General features: G+C 45.0%; 1 protein-coding gene across 5 annotated transcripts in view; it reads left to right on the top strand.

Moving 5' to 3' along the window:
• The window catches only part of snx29 (sorting nexin 29), a 107,193-nt gene that overhangs the window by 66,105 nt on the left and 17,248 nt on the right, over positions 1–23,840 (top strand). For all 5 annotated transcript variants that reach the window (XR_011991784.1, XM_023820789.2, XM_072712446.1 and 2 more), the window contains one exon: positions 9,947–10,087. Coding sequence is in view for 4 of the 5 variants with exons in the window: in XM_023820789.2 (XP_023676557.1) it covers positions 9,947–10,087 (141 nt within the window). In the remaining variant the exon portion in view is untranslated. The remainder of the gene's footprint in view (positions 1–9,946; positions 10,088–23,840) is intronic.

The raw sequence follows: 23,840 nt of genomic DNA on the forward strand, positions 1-23,840 counted from the left end.
TCAAATGTTGGGAAAAAAACATTTTGCTTGTAATTCCTTAAATATAGCAATTGGTGTGAATATTTATCTGGTTTTTGTTTTGCGAAATTCAAATGTTCATTTGCATTTTTCTTTATTTAGCAAGTATTTTCATCCAAAATGACAGATTATTTAGGATAGCCATCCTAGGGTGGGCCAGTCCCTGGAACTGGGGGTTAAGGGTCTCGCTCAAGGGCCTAATGGTGAAAACGCTCTGCTGAGTTTGCAATTTGAACCAGTGACCTTCTGATCACAGACAGCATCTCCACACAACTCTCCACATCCAGAAATTACCAATATCTATAATCTTGTGACATCATTTAACTTTTATAATTCCTAATTTAATAGCAACCACACCACATAAACATAAAGGTAATCATATTGTAATCATAATATTTTCTGAGCAGACTAATTTTTGTTTCTAAGATCAGATGAAATGTTGATGTAGACACAGCTCTGGTGAGTCTGATGAGTCATCTTCCTGACCTGTGTGACTCACTAAGAAGATTACAAATGCCCGATAAGAGAAGGTTCTGTTATGAACAGGGATCTCCGGGTCTTATCTCACTTTGCATGTATAGACACCTGCTTTTCTGCCTTCTAAGGTCTCTTGCAGCAGATCGTCTCCTCCGCATGGTACTGGACTCTTCAGAAATGTCTTTCTCTTCACCACTTTCAGGGGTTGTACAATATAAGTGAAACAATTTGTTTTATACCACAATAATTTGTTAGTATGGTGTAGAGCCTCCTTTTACGGCCAATATAGCATCAGCTCATCTTGAGGAATGACAGATACAGGTTCTGCACAGTGGCTTGAGCGAGAGTGGGATGCTGAGCCAGTCCTCTTGCTGAACAGTGGAAACATAAGAGTTGAGGGTGTACATTTAATTGGACTGTTGTGGTTTTGTTTTTTTGGATAAATCCGGGTTAGTGCCGGGACGTCCCTTTCAGACAGCTTCCTCCCACATCCACAGTTACTCCTTTTGGATGTAGTCTGTCCTTTGTGGTGCATCGAGAGCCATGGTCTTCAGGGAAATGTTGGTCATGCCACCTTAAAGACTGGCTGTCCTGGTCACAGATGCGCCAGTGATCTTACTGATGAAATGTCCAGTGTTTCAGTTTCATTGTCCAACCCCTGTATGTCAGATTAGTAGTGATGGCAGAAAGAGGAGTTAAAAGCAGCTCTTGTGAACTGAGACAGTGACAGGGAGTAGCCTGCTGTTCTCCAGACTCTGGGCTGTCCCTTATTATGTGAACCCCGGGCAGACACAGTACATTTGAGTTTCTTCTTAATGCCTGCTTCTCAGAAACATTGGTGTACTCCACTGCGCTCTGCTGAACTTCATCTTAATCACGGTCGTCTTAACAGCAGGCTGCCTCTGGGGACCCGGAGTGCTGTTAGTTTCACCAACAGAGTCGTCATTCCTTGTGGTCTTTAGGGGAGTATTTTTCGTATCCAGTCGTCCTCATAAAGCGGATGGTTGGTTGCATCAGCCAGCCTTGCACTGCAGTAGGAACTTCTCAGAAAGCCCCGTTCTCGGGTTACTGTGTGCTGGCCATCTGGTCCAGCATCTTAAGTGCCATCTCTGTGGGGCTGGCTGAGGCTCACTGACAGATCAGAGTCTCAGAAACACTAGTTACTGGATTCTGAGCCTCTGTAATAAGACTCTGCCTCCCTGCCCCTCTGCTTTCCCGTCGCGTGAGGCCTGATTTTTTTCTTCCTGGCAGAAGAGTTTATCCAATCATATGTTTTTCAAAGCGACTACTCAAAAATTACGGGTTATGCTCCTGAAATTAGTGCTAGACTTGTTTGGATTTACATTTATTTATTTTATCCAAAGATATTTCAAATTGAGAGAGCAGGGCCGGCCAGTCCCTGAACCAGTTAAGTGCCTTTGCTCAAGTGCGCAATGGTGGAATCACTCTGGCAACCACAGGACTTGAACCGGTGACCTGATCGCAGGTGCAGAGTTCTAACCCTCAGAGCCACATGCCTCCCCAAGGGATACAGTGAAACATAACTTCTGAGTGAGACTATCAAAGGACCTTAGTGAGGATGATGTCAGTGTGGGTGATGTCACCATGTCATTAGTGGGTATGTGTGTGGGCATTTCCATTCTGTTTGGACACACGTGTCTTTGAGTTTTTGCCACGCGAAGGATGCTGGTGTAGGCACTGTTCCCCTCTCTCCGTGCGAGACCAGCAGGCCCTGTCAAAGACAGGATGGCTTAGGGTTTGCGGGCTGAGAAATCGCCCACAAACAACTGGCTTTGACAGTTGTCCTGTGTATTCGATTGCCAGAGGGTTTCTTCTGGAACATCGCTGATGTTCTCGGCAGTAAGTATCGATCACGATAATTCCCCCCACCTCATGCTGTCCTGTGTCTTAGGATAGAATAGCAACATTTGTTCACCATTGAAGATGAAATGATGTTTCTCTATTATTGGTTGTAGGACTTCTCAACATCCGCAGCCTTGATGAAAGACAAGATATAGCTTAAATGGAGATGGTCTCGCACTGAATTTTCCAACAGCAGAATCTAAACACACTGGTATAATTTCTGCTTAAATGCTACAATCCAGAAATTCATGTTCAATTCATTCTGCATTGTCACTGGATGTCTGTAGATGATGTGTGTAAAATCACGTCTATATACTAATTTTGCCTATATAAAATTCAGTTGATGTAATAAAAGGTTAAAATACAAACTGCTGATACACCCACTCATTTAGCGACTGACTTCTGTTCCAGTGATAAGGTCATTACGCAAAATGGTCCCCAAGTGAAAATCACAGTAGCCTAGGCGTGACTGCGACTGTGCTTACAACTTTACTACAACCTTCCATACCAAATTTCTTTTATTCTTCCTGTCTACATTTCTACATTTTTTTTGTATGTACAAGTCTACATTTTTTGTATGTTCTGCTTCAATGACCTCCCTCAATCCAAAATTTGGTCTTAAATACATGCATTGGACAGAAAATGTGTTTTTTATTACGTCAAATTAGCAAATGGTTGATAACTGAGGTAATTGCTAAACAAGGAGTGGGAGTATTGGATTTAATAGTTAGGAATAGTGAGATATGTGGATGCAAGCAAGCAGTTAAATGTTATTTATATAGTACCTTTCTTAGACATAGTCACAAAGTGCTGTACAATTTTAAATCCAAATCAAAACCAATATGACAACAAAACAACATGGCAACACAATTCGATAAATATATGGTTTAAATCTATATGAAAAGACGATATGATTTAAGATGATAAAACAAAATGGTCAAAAGAGACTGGGCCTTAATCTGTGGAATGGAATACCCTTAAACGTTAGGGTGGCCTCTTCACTGCCTGTTTTTAAATCCAGTCTTAAGACACTTTTACTCCTTAGCTTTTAATTCAGTTTGAGAGTTTTTTGTTCACCCCTTCTTATCTGTTTATTACAAAATATATGTATATTTTTAAATTGCCCTTTATTGTTTATTGATTTGTTTCAATTATTGTCATTTGAATTCTTACTTTTATGTAGTTCTGCCTTATTGTGTTGTTTGCCATATGGGTTGTACAGCACTTAGAGTTCAACTCCTGTTGTTTTAAAAGTGCTCTATAAATAAACATGACTTGAGTAAAATGATATGATACAATGATTCAATAAAGCATAATGCACATAGCAACATTCAAGTTACCATAGTAAAATCACAATTATACACAATCTAGCCAAATGCCTGTCTGAACATATGAGCCTTTAATTTTTTTTTTTATTATAAATGATGTAGGTAAGTGCAGAAGCTTTGTAGCCCAGTGCCGCTGACATGGCACAGCCCCTGTCATCGTACTGTAGATTGCAGCCTGGCAGCCGACCCTGGAGGACCTTTAAGAGGGAAGCTGATTAGATGCTTCCTGTTGGGAGGTGCAGAAGATGGCTCTCTGCTGGCTTCCTCCCTCAGACAGAAGGGGTTAGACTGAAGCTTTTATCGCAGCCAGGGGTCTGCAATCAACTAGAGCTGTTAATTGACACGCGCAGACCCTCTGTCATATTCCGGTGACTGAAAGGAGTCACTATGCCCCCTCCCGGCACAGAAAGGGGGCTTTATGATTATGTATTTTTAGATAAATCAGCTGCATGCAGTTGTATTTTTACCCCCTCTCTTTCTTCCAGGCCGGCGGGGTCTTTTTCTAAGTGTTTAATGAGCATTTCTAATACTGAGCATTATTGCAGAGTCGTAGAGTCCCAGGAGATAGATTGAAATGACTGTGGAAAGATGCAGGTCTGAGCTCCAGGCCAGCTGGGTTTGTTAATGAGAAGGTGAAGGTTTGCTTCAGTCCTTGGGAGGTCCGGGGATGGCAGGTTTTACTGACACGTACAATTAGATCCTTCAGATCCTGCTTCACCTTCTCATTCCCATCTATATGTCAGTGTTTCCCCTACCATTATATTAGGGGGGCATCCCACCCCCCCATTGAAGGTGAAGTTAATTTTATTTTATTTAATTTTCTATATAGTGCCAGATCACAACAGAAGTAATTTAAGGTTACCATTCCTATAGAAAAGGTCTATACATTGTCCTTTTATTAAACAAACTAAATAGCCTTATGTTATTTATCTTATTTACACAACAGCTTGTCATTTTTGTCTCTACACGGTCATGCGTTTACAATTCTCCTCTGCTCTCTGTGCGCGCACACACAGGTGAGCACACTCCCACCAGCGGACAGAGGGCGCGCCTCGGAAAATGTCGCGTCAACCATCTGAAAAGCAGACAAAAATATCTGCGTTTTTTTGACTGCTGTCATTAAAAGAAACACATGAACACCATGAATCCTGTCGGTGTCCGTCTGCCCCCCCCCAGCCCCCCCCCCGCTGTAATCTTAGGGGAAGCACTGTGTGTGTATGTATGTGTCGGTGTATACAAACATACATATACGCCCATGGAGTATAGTGAGAATCGGGAATGCAGGCTGGTTTTTATTTACACATAGTGGTTAATTTGCATGCATATGCTTAAAGATAAACACTGTAACCCTGAGAGGCCGGTGTTTGGCTGGAGGGCACCATGGCGCCCTCCCTGTGCCGAGAGCATGTGACAGACCATTGCTGCTTCTCACGGCACTGTGTGGTGTTTCCGCCTTGGTGTGTTGCACGCCTGGTGTCACATGCACTCCCCCCCTCCCCCCATATCCCCCTGACCGGGCCATCTGCTCCGGGACGGGGACAGAGGGACAGGAGCTTGCCGAGGACTCTGTGGGAGGTTGGGCTCGGCTGAGGCGCATGTGACCTTTTAACACCTTTTTATATTTCGCATTCTGGAGGAATGTGCCCTTTCTTAAGGCTTCCCAGCTAATTGCAGTAATGGACGTTCATCGAACAACGCCCCTTCTCATCTTTTCACTCCGGGGTGTGTCTGCGCTGAAGATGACGGGGCTGGGCTTGTTATTGTCCGTCCGACGATGGCGGAACGGCGTCATTACCTGCGTCCCATACGGACTGAGGTGGCAGCAGCTGTGCCGTACGCAGATTAAAGGACGGGATGAAACGGTATTTCATTAACAAGCTGGTAATTGACATGGCAGTGGTTCAGAAATGAAGTGAAATAAAGTGAAGTTAACCTGATCTTCAAAGGCGCGCAGTGTATTACAGAGCAAGCCTTAAGATCGAGGCGTGAAATTGGAGAAGAGCGGGGGGGGGGGAGGAACTGGGACAGCTGGGGGCGGCGAGCCTCTTTATTACCGTTCCGTCCTGGGAAGAGCGCTTGTGCCCAGTTTAGTTATTACTATTATTATTTATTTATATTCTTTCGTTCTTTTTTTCTTTGCCCTTGGATGGATTGGTGCCCCCTCCCGGGACCCCTGCAACCCTGTTTGGGACAAGCGGGTATTCAGGATGGATGGATGGATGGATGGATGGATGGATGGATAAACTGATGATGATGATGATGATGATGATGATGATGATGATTGATTATTATTATTATTAAGCTTCTCAATGTTTTATATCTAATTTTCGACTTTCCCCTATTTTTATGTTAAACCTAACCACATTTATTATCCATTATACTGTTACATCCATCCATCCATCTTCAGATCGCTTGTGCAATCACACGCTGGCTTCTTACACTAAATGGGTTACTTTGGAATGGAAATTGGCAAATCCTAGTGTTGACTGGATTATTAAAGTGCTGTGTCCATTTGGATCAATAACAGAGATGTAGCATCTTGTCCTCCTGGCTGTGAAAGTCCCCGAGGGAATATGAAAGAGAAGCTTTATTACACTTGGCGTCGCTGCCAAAAAACGGATGGGCCTCTGTGAGCTGTGGGGAACGACGTCCAAAATGAAATTACAGTCTTAGCTTTATCCTGGAGTTTCGGTGATTCACATAGTTTTCCCCACTGGTCTGGACCCATGATATCGGTTATTCTGATGCAGAATAGTCCTCATAATATCCACCAAGGCTGGTTCCCTCACAGGGGAGCTGGAGGCTTGAAACCGCTACTCTGGGTTACATGGAACTATTGGCCAGAGGTAGGAAGTTTGGGTCCAGAAAGTACAAATCCAGACCAAGGTTTTGTTTAAACCAGCCAGACCAGTACTCTGTGACTCTTTATACTCAACTGGTTGAAACAAAACCTTGGATTTGTAGATGTGTAATTTCTGGACCTGAGTTTTCCACATCTGCTGTTGGCAGGCACAAGATAATCAAAGAAAGAAAAATAATTTAGATATTACTATGCTGTCATTCACTGGAAATTAACCCTATTCTGTTCCTATAGGCAATGTCAGTCAATTGAGGTCTAACAGTCATGCTTGAAATGACCACAACTGATATTTCTAAATGTCTTTCCTTATGGAAGGCATAACAAAAATGCTGACTTTTAGGTACGGGCATCACTGGGTGCTATTTTGGCGCGTCTACCATAGGGGTGTCAAACTCCAGTCCTGGGGGGCCGGAGTCCTGTGTAGCTTAGATCTTTCCCTGTTCCACCAGAAATGATTCCGCTTAAGAGCATTAGCATAAGGAGTTGAATCAGGTGTTTTAAATGAGGGGAAACCAAAAAATGTGAAGGGCCTACAGTTTGAGACCCCCGCTTTAGCAGCTAGTATCTGCCTGCGATTGACACCTACATGCCTGATGTAACTTACAACATCCTGTAAAATGTGCAGTGTTTCTCCGGCTCCTTCTGCTGTAGCCTTTATTTAGCTGATATGACGTGAAATGCGTCTTCCTGGGAAAACTACTGATTTTTATTTTTTTTTTTTTAAGTTTTTCTGAAGCTGCGGTTAGTGTAGGAAGGCAAGATTTCGCTGAAAGTGTGCAGAAGAGCTGCTGTAGAATTTAAATGCCGCTGTTAATCTGAAATATAAATTAATAGCGTAAATAAGCTCAGATAATGGCATCTTGCAGGTAATAGGTACTATTTTCAGAATGCATTCTGGCATGTCTTCATAAATAAGTGTATTATCTTAAATGAATGTATAAAGTATTATAAAGGGGGCAGCTTGGCAGGGGTAACTCAGCTACCTCACGCCTGTATGCCTGGGGGTTCAAATCCTGGCCTCACTCCATGTGTGTGGAGTTTGCACCTTTTTCTTCTGTTGCACAGTTCTTATCCCTCGTTTCAGAAACGTAGCCCTGCTTTGAGAGACGCCTCAGCTGCCTGGTACCTGTGGTGGATGGATGGATGGATGGAGTCTAAATTCTAAATGTAGAATTTTTCTTTTGTTGTGTGTTGTTGTTTGAAAGATTTTCCCATAAATGTAGGGGGGGGGGGGGGGTTATATTTTAAACTGTAAACGTCCCCCTCCCTTTTGCTGCGACACCCAAGCTGCAGATCATATGCTGTAAGGTTACTGGCTGTTTCCCCCCTTAGACAGTCCTCCGTGTCACGTCACAACCTGCTGGAGTTTGGGCTGTGTGATTTATGTATATAAACAGTGGGGCCATAATTGGTTTCTCAAAATGCCCTTGGTCTTCAAGGTTAATTTGGTAGTTTGGGTAGAATTGTGGCCCTCCTGATGAAGTGCAATGTAAACGTAACGTAAATGTGAAGTTCTCTTTCGCAGACAGGCAAAATCACTCGCTTTGGACCAGTGTTAATTGGATGCCATAGCAACATAGAGAACGGAACCAGTAAAACGGCGTAACCCTGGGTTGTCTTTTGTTATCCAGTTCCATGGAAAAGCATTCCAAAGCAATGGAGGAAACACCTAAAATACTGGCTGGGCAAAGGGTATCACATAATAGATTGAATCTAATGAATCTAATCTATTTTTTGTTTAGCTTTTTGGCCGCACGTCTCTCCCGTCTCCTGACGTGCGGCTGTAGCGGTAGCCTCACGCTGGTGCTCCTTTACCGCCGTAGGTCTCCCACCAGGTCACCTTGATAGAGGCCTGTCATGCTAATGAGCTAAATCAAAAGGGATCTTTTCTGTGCCACCAGTAAGCCTGTAATTCTGCGCCACCCTCTCCCGCATAAGGGCATTAGGCTTGTCGTTGTGGTTATTATTAATATTAATGAGCAGCGTTTGCATGCTCTCCTGTCTAATAGATGTATGTATGAATGAAAAGAGTGATAGAAACCACAGGCATGGGGTAAGGTTTGTTAACTAGGCTGGGGGCTGTTGGTGAATTTCCTGACCGGGGCTTGAGGCTGTTAAATTTGCCAGCATGTTTGCGGCGGTAGAAGTTAGCATAGAATAGCAGATTTAGGAGAGATTGCACATGATTCGCTGCCGTCAGGGAGCTGCTGTCAGTTTCCGGAGACTGTCGGAACTTCCGGGAGAGGTGAGATGTCTGCATGACATGCCTGAGAGTCCAATCAGGACATCGGATAATCAGGGATGTAGGAAACCTGTAGCATCCAAAAGCTTGGTAGCGCTGTGCTACATGCTGGCTGAGACTCACAGCTGTAGCCGTGCAGCGCTAATGCAAGTCAGAAGGCCTTTAGCGTCCTCTGAGACCAAGCAGACGACACCTGCGTGGCCTGAAGCTCAGATTGCCCATCATTCTTCTCCTACCAGCAGGAGTAACGATATCAAAGTCACCAGGCCAGCCTGATTGCCTTCCCCACCCGAGTCACTTATCAGTGGATCTTTTTAAATCTGCTGCCCAGCTGGGTCACCTTCCCTAAGGAGCCCCTCCTTGATCCAGAGTCAGGTGGGTCAGCCATCTTTGGTTCTGAGCCCTCTGGTAATGGGTAGATAATCATTTTGTACTTTGAAGAATGGCATGACCCATTTTTTCACTTTAGGCAATGTAACGTGCTTTCATAGGCGCCCCTCTCCGTTTCTTTTAGAAGTACATTCACACATAATGCTCCTCCAAGGGTTTACGGCTCGTCCTCCTCTGAGTAATTATAGGTCCTATAAAAATGGTCTATAAAAGGAAGTACAACCCTGAATTGAAGCTGTTTTTCCGTCCTCTGGTCTGCAGAGTGGGTCCTGCGGCAAGGCCTTTAACCCCAAGAAACTTCGCTTATCATTAATGTCAGATCAGTTTTATTTTTTAATGATGGGATACCTGCACTTTTATTTATTGATGGTTTTTCAGCACCCTGAGAGATTGTTGATGCCTCTGATTGGCTGTTAGGCAGCAGTGCCATTCCATGCTCTGTGACATTTCTCTCCCATTGAAGGCACATTATGTGGAAAGGACCCTCATGTCCCTGTCATCTGGACATGACAAAGCAGAAAATGATTGACTGACAACATCTTGAAGTCGCGCTGAATTGTAGATGTTTGGAATAAATAATTGGGCGTAGACAATGCATTACTTAAAGAAACAATTAATTTAATAGATCTCCATCTGTTTGCCATCTGGGAATGTTTGTCCCGAATCTGTGTGCTGCGAGCTTTGCATGTCAGTTGGCCGGATAAGTCGCGCATTTTCGTTTCAGCGGTTTTGTTTAATTTGATTGTTTGTTTGCTTCGCTGTTCTCAGGTCTACATCAGGATCCTGGATAACGAGTGGAACGTGTACCGGAGATACGCCGAGTTCCGGGACCTGCACAGCCGCCTCCGATCCAAATACCCCCAAGTTGACACCTTCAACTTCCCCCCCAAAAAGGCCATAGGAAATAAGGTACCGCAGGGGAACGCCCCAGGCTGTATGACGGACCTACTGCAAGTGCTCCTCAAACTGTTTCATGTAATACTGCCTTATAGTGCTAACACAGACACAACAGAATCCCAAATATAAGCATTTCAAAAAGGAGTATGATAATCTTCCATGATTGCTAAGTCAGACCGACTTGGAATGTTGGTCCTCTTGCTTGTTACATAAGAGATGATTAACACTCCAACTCAATTGAAAACTGGTTGTATTCATGCTGATTTCATACAGGGCAATTTTTTAAGTAACAGCAGATTTACAAAATGGAGATGTACCCTACCATTCAAAAGTTTGAGGTCACTTAGAAATTCCCTTGCTTTTTTGTCCATTACAATGACATCAGATTGATCAGAAATACTGTGTAGACATTGTTAATGCTGTAAATGACTATCATAGCTGGAAACTCATAGCTGTTTTTTAACAGAATATCTACATGAGTACAGAGGCCCATTATCAATAACAATTAGTTCTGTGTTCCAGTGTTGTTTGCAAGTGCTAGTTTATCATTTTAAAAGGTTAATTGATCATTAGAAAATCCTTTTGCAGTTATGTTAGCACAGGAGGAATTTGTTGTGCTGATTAAAGAAGCAATAAAACTGGCCTTCTTTGGACAAGTTGAGTATCTGGAGCATCAGCAATTGTGTGTTTAAAGCTTTAAATGGTCAGAAACAAAGAACTTTCTTCTGAAACTCATCAGTCTGTTCTTGTTCTGAGAAATGAAGGCTAATCCATGCGAGAAATTGTCAGGAAACTGAAGATCTCGTACAATGCTGTGTACTACAAGGAAATTTCTAAGTCACCTCAAACTGTTGAATGGTAGTTAAGGTCCTACTGATGCATAATATCGCATCTTTTAACCTCCTTTGCTCAGTTGAGCATATTATAACATTTAATTGAAATTGTTATGGTGAAATCTTCACCTTGTTATGCCCTCATATAACATGTGATTAGCATGCGATTAGCATGTGATTGCCTGATATTCTCTCAAAAGTTTTTTGTTTTTACATTAATGTCCATGGCTTCCATCTTCCAGTGTATTTTTAAGAACATCACCACTTCTGCTAGCTACCCAGTGAATTATCTAGAAATGATCTTCAGAATGTCCCAGGAACTTTCAGAGGCCAAATCGTTCTTTGGAGGTGGTGGTTAAATTTCAATCGTGAGAAGATATTTCCTGCCTTGCACACAAACCAGTGAAACTGGGGTATCTTCACAAAGGTTCTGTCTAATTTTTAAGGTGTTGCCTTAAATTTAGAACATTTGAAAGCATGTACACATCTCTATCCCAGCTCTTAATAAAAGGCAGATCACTCAGGAGCTCAGAACACTTTCAGCGTTGGGCTCATTTCAGGCATTAATTGTTGTAATTATTGTTAATTTACCTAGTGTACTTTATGACTATAATACTCACACTTTATAATCACAAGCCTGAAATGCAGATATAACTGATGGTATTTTTTTTTTCCAATATTCTTATTTTTTACACCAGCATTTAATCATTCTAACAATATTGTTACGTAACAAGAAAAACCTGATGGATATTAATTAATCATTTCTGTATTTAGCATTTTAAGATTAAGGTTAACATTTTTTTTAAACACGTAAGAACACTTTAAAAATAGGTCTTTTATGTTGAGTTGCGGTGAAGGATACTGCTATTGAAATCCATAAACTTTGATTTAGAACATGACTCGTTTCACAGAGATGATAAAAATGCCCATTTGCCCTGAGAAGTGGGGAGCTGCTCTTCATCCAGACTGGTTGTGTGGACCGTTAGAGAAGCTTCCGGACTTCTCCTCCTCTAAGCCTCTGAAATCAATCCTTGCAGCCATATTTTACGGTTATTTCTCTCCTTTCTTGAATTCATGAGCACAAAAACTGATAGGCCACTGAAGACCTCTTCAACAACTTGGGGAAAAAGTTTAAATTTAAATACCAGTTCCAAATAAGTGCAGGTGCAGCCGACAATTTACAATCCAGCTGCATAGATTATTTTATTTATACCTGTAATGACAAGGCAACATGTCTGAGAATAGAGATATGATCGTCTGTGTCAGCACCTGTCTGCTCATTCGATATCTTGCAACATATCTCGCAAAATAGTTAATTTGGTCCGTGGAAATTCAAAGTGAGCCATTAAACTGTGACTCTCACTGTGATGGAGCTCGGGAGTGAATGCTTACACTTGCTTGGCTTTTTCAGGGCTTTGGAAAAGCATTTTCTGGCACCTGGATTGGCGAGATCCATTTTTAGACGCTAATCTATTACTGATAACGGACCACAAACGCATTGCAGTGAAGGAATCTACACCCAACCTGCATTACCTGTGTTAGGGAGCTGCATGACCCCCTCAGCGTCGCACAAACCCCCCCATGGCTGATCGTCAGCGCCAACGCCTCCCGTCTCACACAGTCCCTTGTGTTACCTTCCTCGCTTAATGCTTTTGTGTCTGTCTCGTTCGATTAATAATTGAACGCCTGTGAAAGATGTTTTATTGCAAAACTCCAGCTGTGCTAATTCTGTTCTAAAAGCCTCTGGCATGACCAGACGTCAGATCGTGTATCTAACACGATTAGCTTTAGCTGTTTCATATGTCTGACATTTGCATGGAAAATCCGACTGCTGATGCTCATCTGACTTTTTAATGGAACGCAGATAATTGCTCGCTTTTAAGACATGTGAAGAGTTTGACTGTATTTTTCAATGAATCAAGCTAGTGTATAGAGTATATACCATTTTCTGGTTGTCCTCAATATACACTTTCTTTCACCGGGTTATTGTCCTGGGGACAATGGTGCAGTGGGCACTGAGAGCCATGTGTTTCTCCCGCTGGCACTGTCAGGATGGAGTGGTTGTTTGGCACCTGCCTTTAAGGACGGCCCTCTGTGCTTCCTGCTTACATCGGCCTTATTTTGCCCCTTCGTGAGAAGAAGCACGCAGGAAGATTTCAAAGAAGCGTCTTTTAGCACATATTGACCTGCAGAACTCTGCATTCCCCTAGCATCCCACTTGCTGTGCTCAGGTGCGGTATATGAGATTGCAGTTTAGAGTGTCACATGACCTACAACTGCAAATAGGCAGTGGGAATCATTATAGTAAGAATGAACAGAAGAGGGTGTCTTCTAGAGGGTGGAAAAGGCATGGAAAGGTGGAATTGATGGATGATAAAGCATCAGTAGGCTGGCTGTGATAAGCTGAAGGCAAATGTGTTTCTGATATCTCTGTACATGTGTGGTGCTGGATATGGATCACTTTGTGTTTTTAATCAGTATTCAAATAACATAGCTGCACTGTTTCTGTTCTGCTGCTGGTGTGACACTGCTTTGGCCTTTAGTTTTGTATAAATCAGATAACATAGCATCTTTTTACATTTCTCTCAGCGCTAAACAAACACAAAAGGTTGCTCGCTAATGTGTTTCCCTAAGCTTTAAGGAAAAGCAGCCACCCATTTTATGTCTTCATAAAGAGGGAATTTACAGGATCTGGCATGAAGACATCGATGGAGAAAATGCTAATTACAGACAGTTGAAACCAAAACAGCCGGCGCCGTTTATCGGCACTGCGAGTTAATTATAAAAAACCACAAAAAAGTACCTTTTTTGCATTTGAAAGGGTGTGTTGCTTTTAGAAATATCATTGTACTTTCCTGTAGGTGATGGACCATGTTATTTTACATTATAGAAGTGTACTTCTTAGCGACAATACGAATTGCCTTTGGAAACGAGGTTTTTAGAGCATTTGCCAAATGGTAATTAGGGACTTTCTCTGCAAAGGGTCACCCAGCCTTGTTTGCTCGCCCGGTTTCTCTGAAAGGCAGCCATTATGTAAGCTAGATTGTTGTGTATTGTTCCTCACTGGGGCCAGACTCGGCTATTTTGAGTGACGCTGGGTTCGTTCCCTTGGTGTCCGTCTTTCCTCACATCCTGAATGAAGCCCTGCTTGCTTCAGCTCACATGTGGAGCGGGGCAGCGGAGCCGTTTTCGGAAAGGGCCCCCGCATGTCAAACTGTCCTGCCCCGGTCACCTACGTGTAGCTGGAACACTGGCTGTTGTGGGCTTTGTGGCACGTTAAATGGGAAGGAGCATGGCCCATGACCCTAGACAGACCAGCATTCCCTGCTCCCACTTCACTGCACCAGTTTGATGTCATGACCAGGCTAATCCTGACTTGTCCAGTTATTCTGTCCTAGTTCTAGCTATTATACTGCCATATGTGCATATTACAGTGAATCTCACTTGCATGCTTTCGAGGCACAAAATACAATACAATACAATACAAATTGAGGACTAATAATCAATAGCAAATACCATAAAATAACACCACTGTGGACAAACATGTAGCAAGAGGGGGCTTGGAGGAACAGCCCAGGGAGAAGTTTACATACATTTTGATGGGTGAAAATTTTTGACTTAGACTGTAGACAGTAGTTTCTCAGTCTTCAAACCACTCATCCTGGTCAGAGTTGCCTGGGTCCTAAGCTGGTTAGCCTAGGGCACAAGGCTGGGCTGCACCTTGGACGAGATGCCAGTCATACAGAAAACATCCACAGTCATTCACTATGGGCAAATCAGAGACACCAAGCTACGTCTTTGGACTGTGGGAGGAAACCCACATGACACCAAAGAAGTGGGATTCAAACCCACACCCCTGGAGGTGTGGGCTAGCAGTCGTACGTGCTGAGCCACCTAGTCTTTAAAATGTTCTGTTTATTAATACTTGCTCATAACGGATTCAGGAATTAATCAAACGGGTCAGTTAAGCCTAATTAAAAGAGAGCAGCTGTACACAATTAAACCATCGAAGATGGGTCCTCCGCAGCGGATAGAGGGCTCTCAGCTAACACTCCTCTTCATGCTGGAGATGAAATTTGCTGCACAGCCCTGTCCAAGGCAGGCTCTTATGAGGATGGATGAATGGATATTGAAATTCTTCTTGCTTAACAGTGATGCTGGTCGCCTTTTTAAGCTGTGTTGCGGTTCTCACACACAGCACAACAATCTTGGTACAGACCTGTGTGTGTTTAAGGGTTATGTACCATTTAAACATTAACTGTGTTATTTTTCTCTAACAGAACCCATATAAGAGACATCATTAGGCCACTGGATTATTAGCTAATGCAGCGTTTTCTAACCCAGTCCTCAGGGGAACCCTGGACAGTCCACGTTTTTGTTTCCTCTCAGCTCCCAACGCACCTGTACCAGGTATTTGGTGTTCCTGATTGGCTGGGAGTTGGAAGGGGACAAAAACGTGGACAGTCCAGGGCTCCCTGAGGACTGGGTTGGAAAACACTGAGCTAATGGATGTATACAGTGGGCTTGACATCAAGGAAAGGGCTCAACTGTAGATTTTCACTTTGTAACTTTTTCTATATTTCTGAATTCGCTTATCAAAATAATTTTCATGGCACTATGATATATATATAAATTTTTGAACGTCTCTGGACCCGTCACGCGATGCCTGATGAAGCACTCGCCGGCTGCCTCCTGACTGACGGAGGTGTGCCATAGCCATCAGACCTGGATTACTTTTAGCGTCGATCCCGACCGGTCGCTGTGCCATTGCCTTCATGGAGAGCCGCGGCCCCCGCCCCGGCCCCCTCCCCAGCCACCGCCTGTTTTATGCCCAGCACCTGATTGCAGAAATAGTGGATCTCCAGAAGTTTAAGAGTTACTTTGACATGAAGCACATCCTAAGTAAAATGCCCGCAGGGTGGTATTAAGGCGAGAAAGAAAATGGGCTTTTAAAATGGGAGCGAGCAGGGAGGGGGCACGCCGGCGGCGGGCGGGGAGGGGGAGCACCGGCGGCGGGCGGGGAGGGGGCACGCCGGTGGCGGGTGGGGAGGGGGCAAGCCGGTGGTGGGCGGGCTCTCTTTGTAATCACCAGCTGTCATGTTGTTTCTAATGCCCTCCTTATTTCCCTCTTACTTGCCTTTTCACTTCCCATAAGCAGCTTTCTATGGCTTTTTTTCCCGGAGGTGCCGTTTTCCGCGGGGGAAGCCTGCCGACTTTAGAGAATTACCTTCTCTGTGTGCTTTTCCGCACCTCATTAGAGCAGTGCCTGAAAGCTCTGTAGGATCGCTCACATATTCAAACAGGTGATTTTTTTCTTTTTTTAAATTTAAATTTGCATACTCCGGGGTTTATTTTGACTGTAATAAGCATTCTGGGTACCATTTATGTCGAAAAGGCAAAGGTTTATTCCTGCTCACACAGCCCATGGGGCAGGGCAGTAACACTTTGCCCTCATGCTTCCAGCCCTGTGGGTGCGATTCCTGACTCCTGTGCTTATTTAATAACTCATTCATCACCATAACTGTATGTATTTGGCTCTCTACTAAACTGTTTCTAATTTAATTCTGTGTGTGTGTATATATATGTGTGTGTGTGTGTGTGTGTGTGTGTGTATATATATATATATATATATATATATATATAAATATAAATAAATAAAAAGAAAAAAGAACTTGGAAAGGCTAAATAATGTTCATTCACACTGCTGGAATGTGTTAACTCTTCTGGGTGTAATTCTCCGGTAGTATACCTACTTTCCCTAAGAGCAGTGCTATGTTTTGCCTTTCTTAGCTGTGTCTTCAGCCTTGCTTTTCCTCGCCTTTGCAGATGTGGTCCTGAGGTATGGTGTGCCTCTATTCATCTCTGCTTTGACTAGCCTTCCTCCCCTTCCTCCTCAGCCTTGGATGCTGAGTGGAGGTGTACCAGACCCAGGTGCCATATCAATCATGTAGGCCTAAGTTCATAAGCGCATAGAAAGTTCTGTCTGTAGCGTCTTAGACAACAGTGTCTCTGAATTATGCAGTAAGCGACTCCTCATGGAGGCTCTATTACTGCCCTGAGAAATTGTTCATCTGTGCTCGCTGCCTCGACACTCGCTGCCTCGACACTCGCTGCCTCTGCCCTGCTCGAGCAGTAAAGTGGAGATTGTATGCAGCACTGATTTTCTGTAGTTTCTCAGTCTAAGTAGAAATAAATTATTCTCTTCATATACATACCAAGTCTCTGGTGGAAATTTATATATATATATCCAATTTTATCTGATTCCTATCTCTATATGAATATTTTTTTTTTTACTGAGCCTAGTCCTGGCCTTGAGATGCTGACATGGCTGTGAGTGTTTGTGTATCTTCCAGGCCCCCTGGATGTGCCCTGTGCTGGCACCTTAGCTGCCTGGCTGTAGCGTTGTTGCTGGCTGAGCTCTATGAGACGCCAGGCTGCCTCCCCGGCTCATCATGATGAATGACTCTGGGTATTCCTCTCTCAAAGCCCTCCTTACAAACCGTATCTGTAGAAAAAGGTCACATGTTCCAGTCTGTTCCACTGACTCCCTAAGACGAATGGAAGGAGTTTTCCGTTAAGCAGCCGGAAAGCTCTCCACAGCTATGTTTGTTTGTTTTATGCATATATTTGCCTCTTATAAAGTGATCCGGTGCCTTGGTGATTAGTTCACCTTTTTCTGTGTTCTTGTACAGGTGGGCAGTCTGATGTTTTTATAAATGGCAACAAGAGGCAAGCTATCAGCCTCGCTGATGTCATTAGTCTTTCTCCTGACCGTTTGAAGATTATCTCGTCGTTGTGATGCAGGGAAGCGGTGCGTTTGTGTGCTGGACCCGCTCATCTGACAGACCACCCCCAGAGCAGGAGACCTCTGCTAATGAATGCTAGAGCGTGCACCATCCGTCCTGAGACCACAGCCACGAAATTATACTGTATAACTCTCTAAAAATCGTTAATCGCTGTACGGGTCATGAGTATGAGTGATTTCCTTGTAGTTTACAGGCTGGTTACATTTTATAAGCTGGGCAGACACTACGGAGGGCTGATCTCGTGCTATGCCTACGTGTGCTTGGGCTTATGATGTGACAGACTGAGTGTCACAGCAGGTAAATGCTGAATTATCCATATGTAGGAGTGACATGCTGTATGTTGGGTTGTACTGTGCCTCAGTAACATCCTTGTCACATTGGGGGTTCAAATGCTAGATAGTCACCCTGTGTGTGTTGTTTGCATGTTTTCCCATGTTGCGTTGACTTCCTGCATACACTAATGCTTCCATTTGCAGTTTTAAGATGTGCTCAGTTTTGCATAGTATATGTACGCCCCCCAGATCTGGCATGGATTGGCTGCACGTGTGCCTTCCTTGTGGAATTACTGGCTTGTTATGGGATTCTGTGCACCTTTTTTATGCCTGTGTTTAAAGGTGTTGAAGTGTTGTAAGTGCGATGTTTTCCCAGTGCTATTTTCTACATCAGAATTTAATAATGTGCGCATTAATTACTAATCTAGACAACTTGGCAATAAGGGACAACAGCTGTGCACTAAAGCAGCATTCACATTCTGCTTGATTTTTGGAAAAAGTGATGGAAATCAGCATTGCTTGACAGCAGGTGGCGCTGTGGAGAGCCGGCCGTGTGAGACAGGCATGTGAGAGCCCACCCGCTCCCATGCTTAACCTCTTCACTGACATGGAGGGCGTCTGTAATTAGACACCAAGGCGTCCGTCACGGGTCTTTGAAATGCTCCGTCATGCAGCTCTTGATCTTGAATGAAATATCTGTGGTGCGCAGGATCCAGGAGACACCGCGCGAACGCAGAGCGCAGCACTCTAATGCCGGGCGTATTTACGACAGGGGAATCGCGACATTCGAAGGATCGGCGTCCCTCCGCTTTGATGAGACTCGCACCAGCACAGATACAGTGCTATTAAAAAATCTGCCATTTCCATTTCGTGTGTCCCACCCCCTGCTGAGCATGCGGGTGTAATGTCGACTGGGTTCATGTCAGAACCCTTCCTGCTCACTTCCTCTGACAGCTCGTAAACAGATGATTAGTCAAGGACTCATCCACAAAACGCTAAGCGCTCACTGCGCGCCTATCAAATCACACAGGCTGCTTCTCACTGTTGACGGCATCGAAGAGCCGAGTGTCCTTTCAGTCTCTCTTCAGCTATTTTTATTGCAGATACTGCTAAAAAAAACAACCAATAGATTTTTCATTTATAGTCGGTATTAGCGGTTTTGCTAAAACTGGAGCAAAACCAAGCCTTTCTGTCCATGTACGTACATAACACTAACAGTACTATAACTGTTACGCTTTTATCGTCTTGTATCTGAAATAGCAGGTGAGGAGCATATGCAGGGTGGTGTAACCTGGCGTTTATGTGAGGCGCCGAAGCAAAAAGAGAATGTTTACTAGAAGAACTATCTTTTCAGGAGAGGAGAAAAATGCACCTTAATAGGAGTGACAGTGTTGCCCTCTCTTGGGGTCATGTGAAAAACTCTCAATCAGAAATGCTTAAACTAGGGGAAGGTGTTACTTAAAGGCCCTGTTCTGTCTCGGCCTCCTGCGATGAAACAGCGTTATAATCCACACCGTGGCTTTTATTACATACATGCACTTTACCTTAGAGTGATCAAATCAGTCTCCCCACTACACCAATATCGCCGCCTTCAGCTATTGAAGGATGTGGGCTTGATTGTAAAGCGATGTGGAATGCAGCGTTTGTTCCTCTAAAGAATATATGGTTTGCCAGCATTCAGTGGATTCAGGTGTGCAGATTTATTTGTGCATTTATTGCACAAATTATTCCATTTCAAAAGCTGTTTCATCCAATAAGGAAAGGCCTGTAACTGAGAGAGGTAATAATTTATTTATGTCTTTCTTTCTTAATGGATTATGTAGTTAGACTAACGGCTGGTTTGAAGTTGAGCAGCACATCAACTCTGTACAGTCAGAGTTTACGGTAGCTTTTAATCTGGCTGACAGGAGGTATTGGTTTTATACCTGCTACAAGTGAATTATTCAGATTGTATAATAAACATGAACCACCATTAGTCGCGTAGTCTGGCTTCCAAGTGTAGCAGAAATGCTGTCGTTTTCTTCGTCCTGTGACTCAGGGACCATCGAAATAGCCTTTTCGCACTTGAATAGTGTGTGTTTTTGTGAGTCGTGGGCGAACTCTTGCTCGTAGGCCTCGCGGAAGCCATTTCTGCCACTCCCGCTGTCTTGCTTGTGTGGCACCGACCGGCTGAAACAGGATCAGAGCTGCTGAGGTCATAGGGGTCCTCCTCCGCCGTGTAATGCAGTTGCATTGCTACTCTCTCGTTGTGTTTGTCGTCCTCTGGCAGCAGAAGCTATCAACTGTCTGGGAAGATGTTTGATAGGACCTGACGGTGGCTGGTGGGGATGGGGGGGGGCTAATAGAGATGTCCTGAGGCGTACTGACAGTGAGAGATTGTGGGGTCGTCACGTGGGTTATTTTATTAGTATTGTGCTGTCTGACTCTAACATTAATGGTGCAGATGGAGATGGGGGGGGGGGTGCCATGCCCCTCCTAATGTATCCCCCAAACGTATTTTTCAGTTACTTCAATTCTGCTTGGCCAGCCTCGTTACATAAAACTCCATAATAGGAAATTAAAAAAAACACAGAGAGAATCTTGGTTGGTGAATTCTCAGTCTCACTAAAAGTTGCTTTCCTACCTAAACATCACCCAGCAGACAGCAGAAATGCCCACCCCCGCCCCCTTTATTATAATACAGAGGTTTGGGGCAATTCATCACTCACCGTCGCAGGCAATGCGCGAGACGCTCCCTGCATTTTTCTTCTTTAATTCGGCAGATTAAAGCCTTTGCACAAATGCGATTTGCAGCTGCAGGAGCCGCATCACCGCCGCCTGCCGCCGCTGCCGCGGAGCCGCACACTCATATGTATATATTGCCTTATTTTTTCCCCCCCTTACCACTTTGAGATTATTTGTAATAACTGACACTGTCAGTGATTAATGGCAGGCAAACGTCTGGGACGTGGGGGAGATCCGTCACAGATTGAGGCTGTTGCTCTTGTTTCACAGAGTTCGTTTTGGCTGTGAATATGCAGTGATGGTGGGGTGGGGCAGGGCATTGCTGAGTACCTCCTTGATGTAACGCAGTGCCCCAGGGCCTAAACACGGAGTTAGTGAGTAAAATAAGGTGTGCAGGTGGGTAGCTGGCCTGGGGAGGGCAGCGCTTCACCGAACAAGACAGGAAGCTCAGCTCTGTTGCCCGGAGCGACATACCTCTTTATCCCGCTCTCTCCGGGCCTCTGCCAGCTTCTGCCCCCAACCGTCCCTGCTCTTATAAATTCAATCAGCTTCAGCCCTCCGTGGATATTTTTCCCCCCGCTCTGTTATTCATAATCGTTGCCGTCCTTCGCTGTTCGCACACAGACCTGTGATCGATGGCCACGTTGCCCGTGTCGCAGGCTTTTAATCTCACGGCAGGGAGCCCCCATGGATTTCCCTGCACTGACGGCCGCATGGGTTAGCCTTCGCTGACCGTAGGGGTCGCCTGATTCCTATCCAGGCCCCACCCTCCCCTGTGATTATCAGGCTATTCTCATAGCTACTTACGAATGCAGGCCAAGCGCTTCATGCTGTTCCCCTTCCCCCTCAGAAGTTTCGTAAAACCTGGTTATTTCCGCTCCATTCCGGCCTGTGTCGCTATATTTTTGTTTTCGTCTCCATTTACCTTTGTTGTGAGTCTATTGCTTTTGAATATGTGAGCATCGGGGAGGGTGTTTGTGTTACATGTTTGTGTTACATGGAGGCTAACACAAGCCCCCCCCCCCCCCAAAATGCCAGAGAGGTTAATATGTCTGCCTGTAGCAGAAAGCAGCCCTCGTCCTGCCAAACAGACTTGTTAATAGCGAAGAGGGCAGGGGAGGGTAATGTAGTCTCACACAGAGTTTTAACGAAATTTCATCACAGGCCGCTTTGCCGCCGGCGCTGTGGAAATGATCCGCGCTGAGTCTGACTCGGCATTGGCCGTGTGCTTAACGCCGCGGAAAGGGGACGAACACCGAAGGGACGAGGAATGTCGGGGAGCTGTCTGGGCCGCTACCTGCAAGACGCCAGTATCGTCGTGCCGTGGTGTAAGGGCCGGAATCCACGCCACACGCTCGGCCAGGTGTCGCTTTCCATCACGTGAGATTGTAGCATTACCAAATGCTGGGTGGGTGCCTGTGATCAGAAGGTCGCTGGGTCGAATCCCATCCTCCATGGAAATGTCTGTTAGGCCCTTAAGCAAGGCCCCTAACCCCAAAGAAGAATAAAATGACCTGACTCTTGAATGCCGGGGATTGTTGTCTGTACATGGACAAACGTGTCTATGGAGTGACTCGTCGGTGTCCATGACAACATGTTTTGAGTGAGAGAAAAAACAACTGTAGGTTACATATACATACATATTTTATCTGTGATAAAATCTCATTATAATCAAAATGTGCGTCAGAAGGTTACCTTCTGCTTTCAGCTGTGTGTGTATATACTGTATGTGAGGAGAGCAAGATTGGATATGCAAAGAGAAGCATTTCCATACACCTGTACTCATACTTGCAAATGGCAAATAAAGCATCGTTTCATCATTTTAATGAGAAGAGGTTGTTCTCATAGAGTTACGCAGCATGTTTATGCGGATAAGGATGTGATGTATGAAAATATTTGGGATTTTATGATAATAAACGATAATGAACAAATTGTAATAATAATGTGACATTATGTAGCAGTAAAATAGGCACTTCTGTAAATGAATGGCCAAGGCTCTATGTCTTATGACTCCTGTTTCTCTATTTGCAATAATGTGGGAGGCTGGAATGTATGTGGAAACTGGATGGGAATGTGGGAAGTGCACAGGAAAAATCCTGTGATACCTGAGCAAAGCTTCTGTGGGACAGTAGGCCAGAGGATAAGCTGCAGCAACAGGAGTGTGTCGCACTGGTGGGAGTCGCCCTGTTAGGCGCAGTACAGGCTTACAGGAGTGTGTCGCACTGGTGGGAGTCGCCCTGTTAGGCGCAGTACAGGCTTACAGGAGTGTGTCGCACTGGTGGGAGTCGCCCTGTTAGGCGCAGTACAGGCTTACAGGAGTGTGTCGCACTGGTGGGAGCCGCCCTGTTAGGCGCAGTACAGGCTTACAGGAGTGTGTCGCACTGGTGGGAGTCGCCCTGTTAGGCGCAGTACAGGCTTACAGGAGTGTGTCGCACTGGTGGGAGTCGCCCTGTTAGGCGCAGTACAGGCTTACAGGAGTGTGTCGCACTGGTGGGAGCCGCCCTGTTAGGCGCAGTACAGGCTTACAGGAGTGTGTCGCACTGGTGGGAGTCGCCCTGTTAGGCGCAGTACAGGCTTACAGGAGTGTGTCGCACTGGTGGGAGTCGCCCTGTTAGGCGCAGTACAGGCTTACAGGAGTGTGTCGCACTGGTGGGAGTCGCCCTGTTAGGCGCAGTACAGGCTTACAGGAGTGTGTCGCACTGGTGGGAACCGCCCTGTTAGGCGCAGTACAGGCTTACAGGAGTGTGTCGCACTGGTGGGAGTCGCCCTGTTAGGCGCAGTACAGGCTTACAGGAGTGTGTCGCACTGGTGGGAGTCGCCCTGTTAGGCGCAGTACAGGCTTACAGGAGTGTGTCGCACTGGTGGGAGCCGCCCTGTTAGGCGCAGTACAGGCTTACAGGAGTGTGTCGCACTGGTGGGAGTCGCCCTGTTAGGCGCAGTACAGGCTTACAGGAGTGTGTCGCACTGGTAGGAACCGCCCTGTTAGGCGCAGTACAGGCTTACAGGAGTGTGTCGCACTGGTGGGAGTCGCCCTGTTAGGCGCAGTACAGGCTTACAGGAGTGTGTCGCACTGGTGGGAGTCGCCCTGTTAGGCGCAGTACAGGCTTACAGGAGTGTGTCGCACTGGTGG

The sequence above is a fragment of the Paramormyrops kingsleyae genome, chromosome 5 (assembly GCF_048594095.1).
Source record: "Paramormyrops kingsleyae isolate MSU_618 chromosome 5, PKINGS_0.4, whole genome shotgun sequence".
NCBI classification, from domain to species: Eukaryota; Metazoa; Chordata; class Actinopteri; order Osteoglossiformes; family Mormyridae; genus Paramormyrops; species Paramormyrops kingsleyae.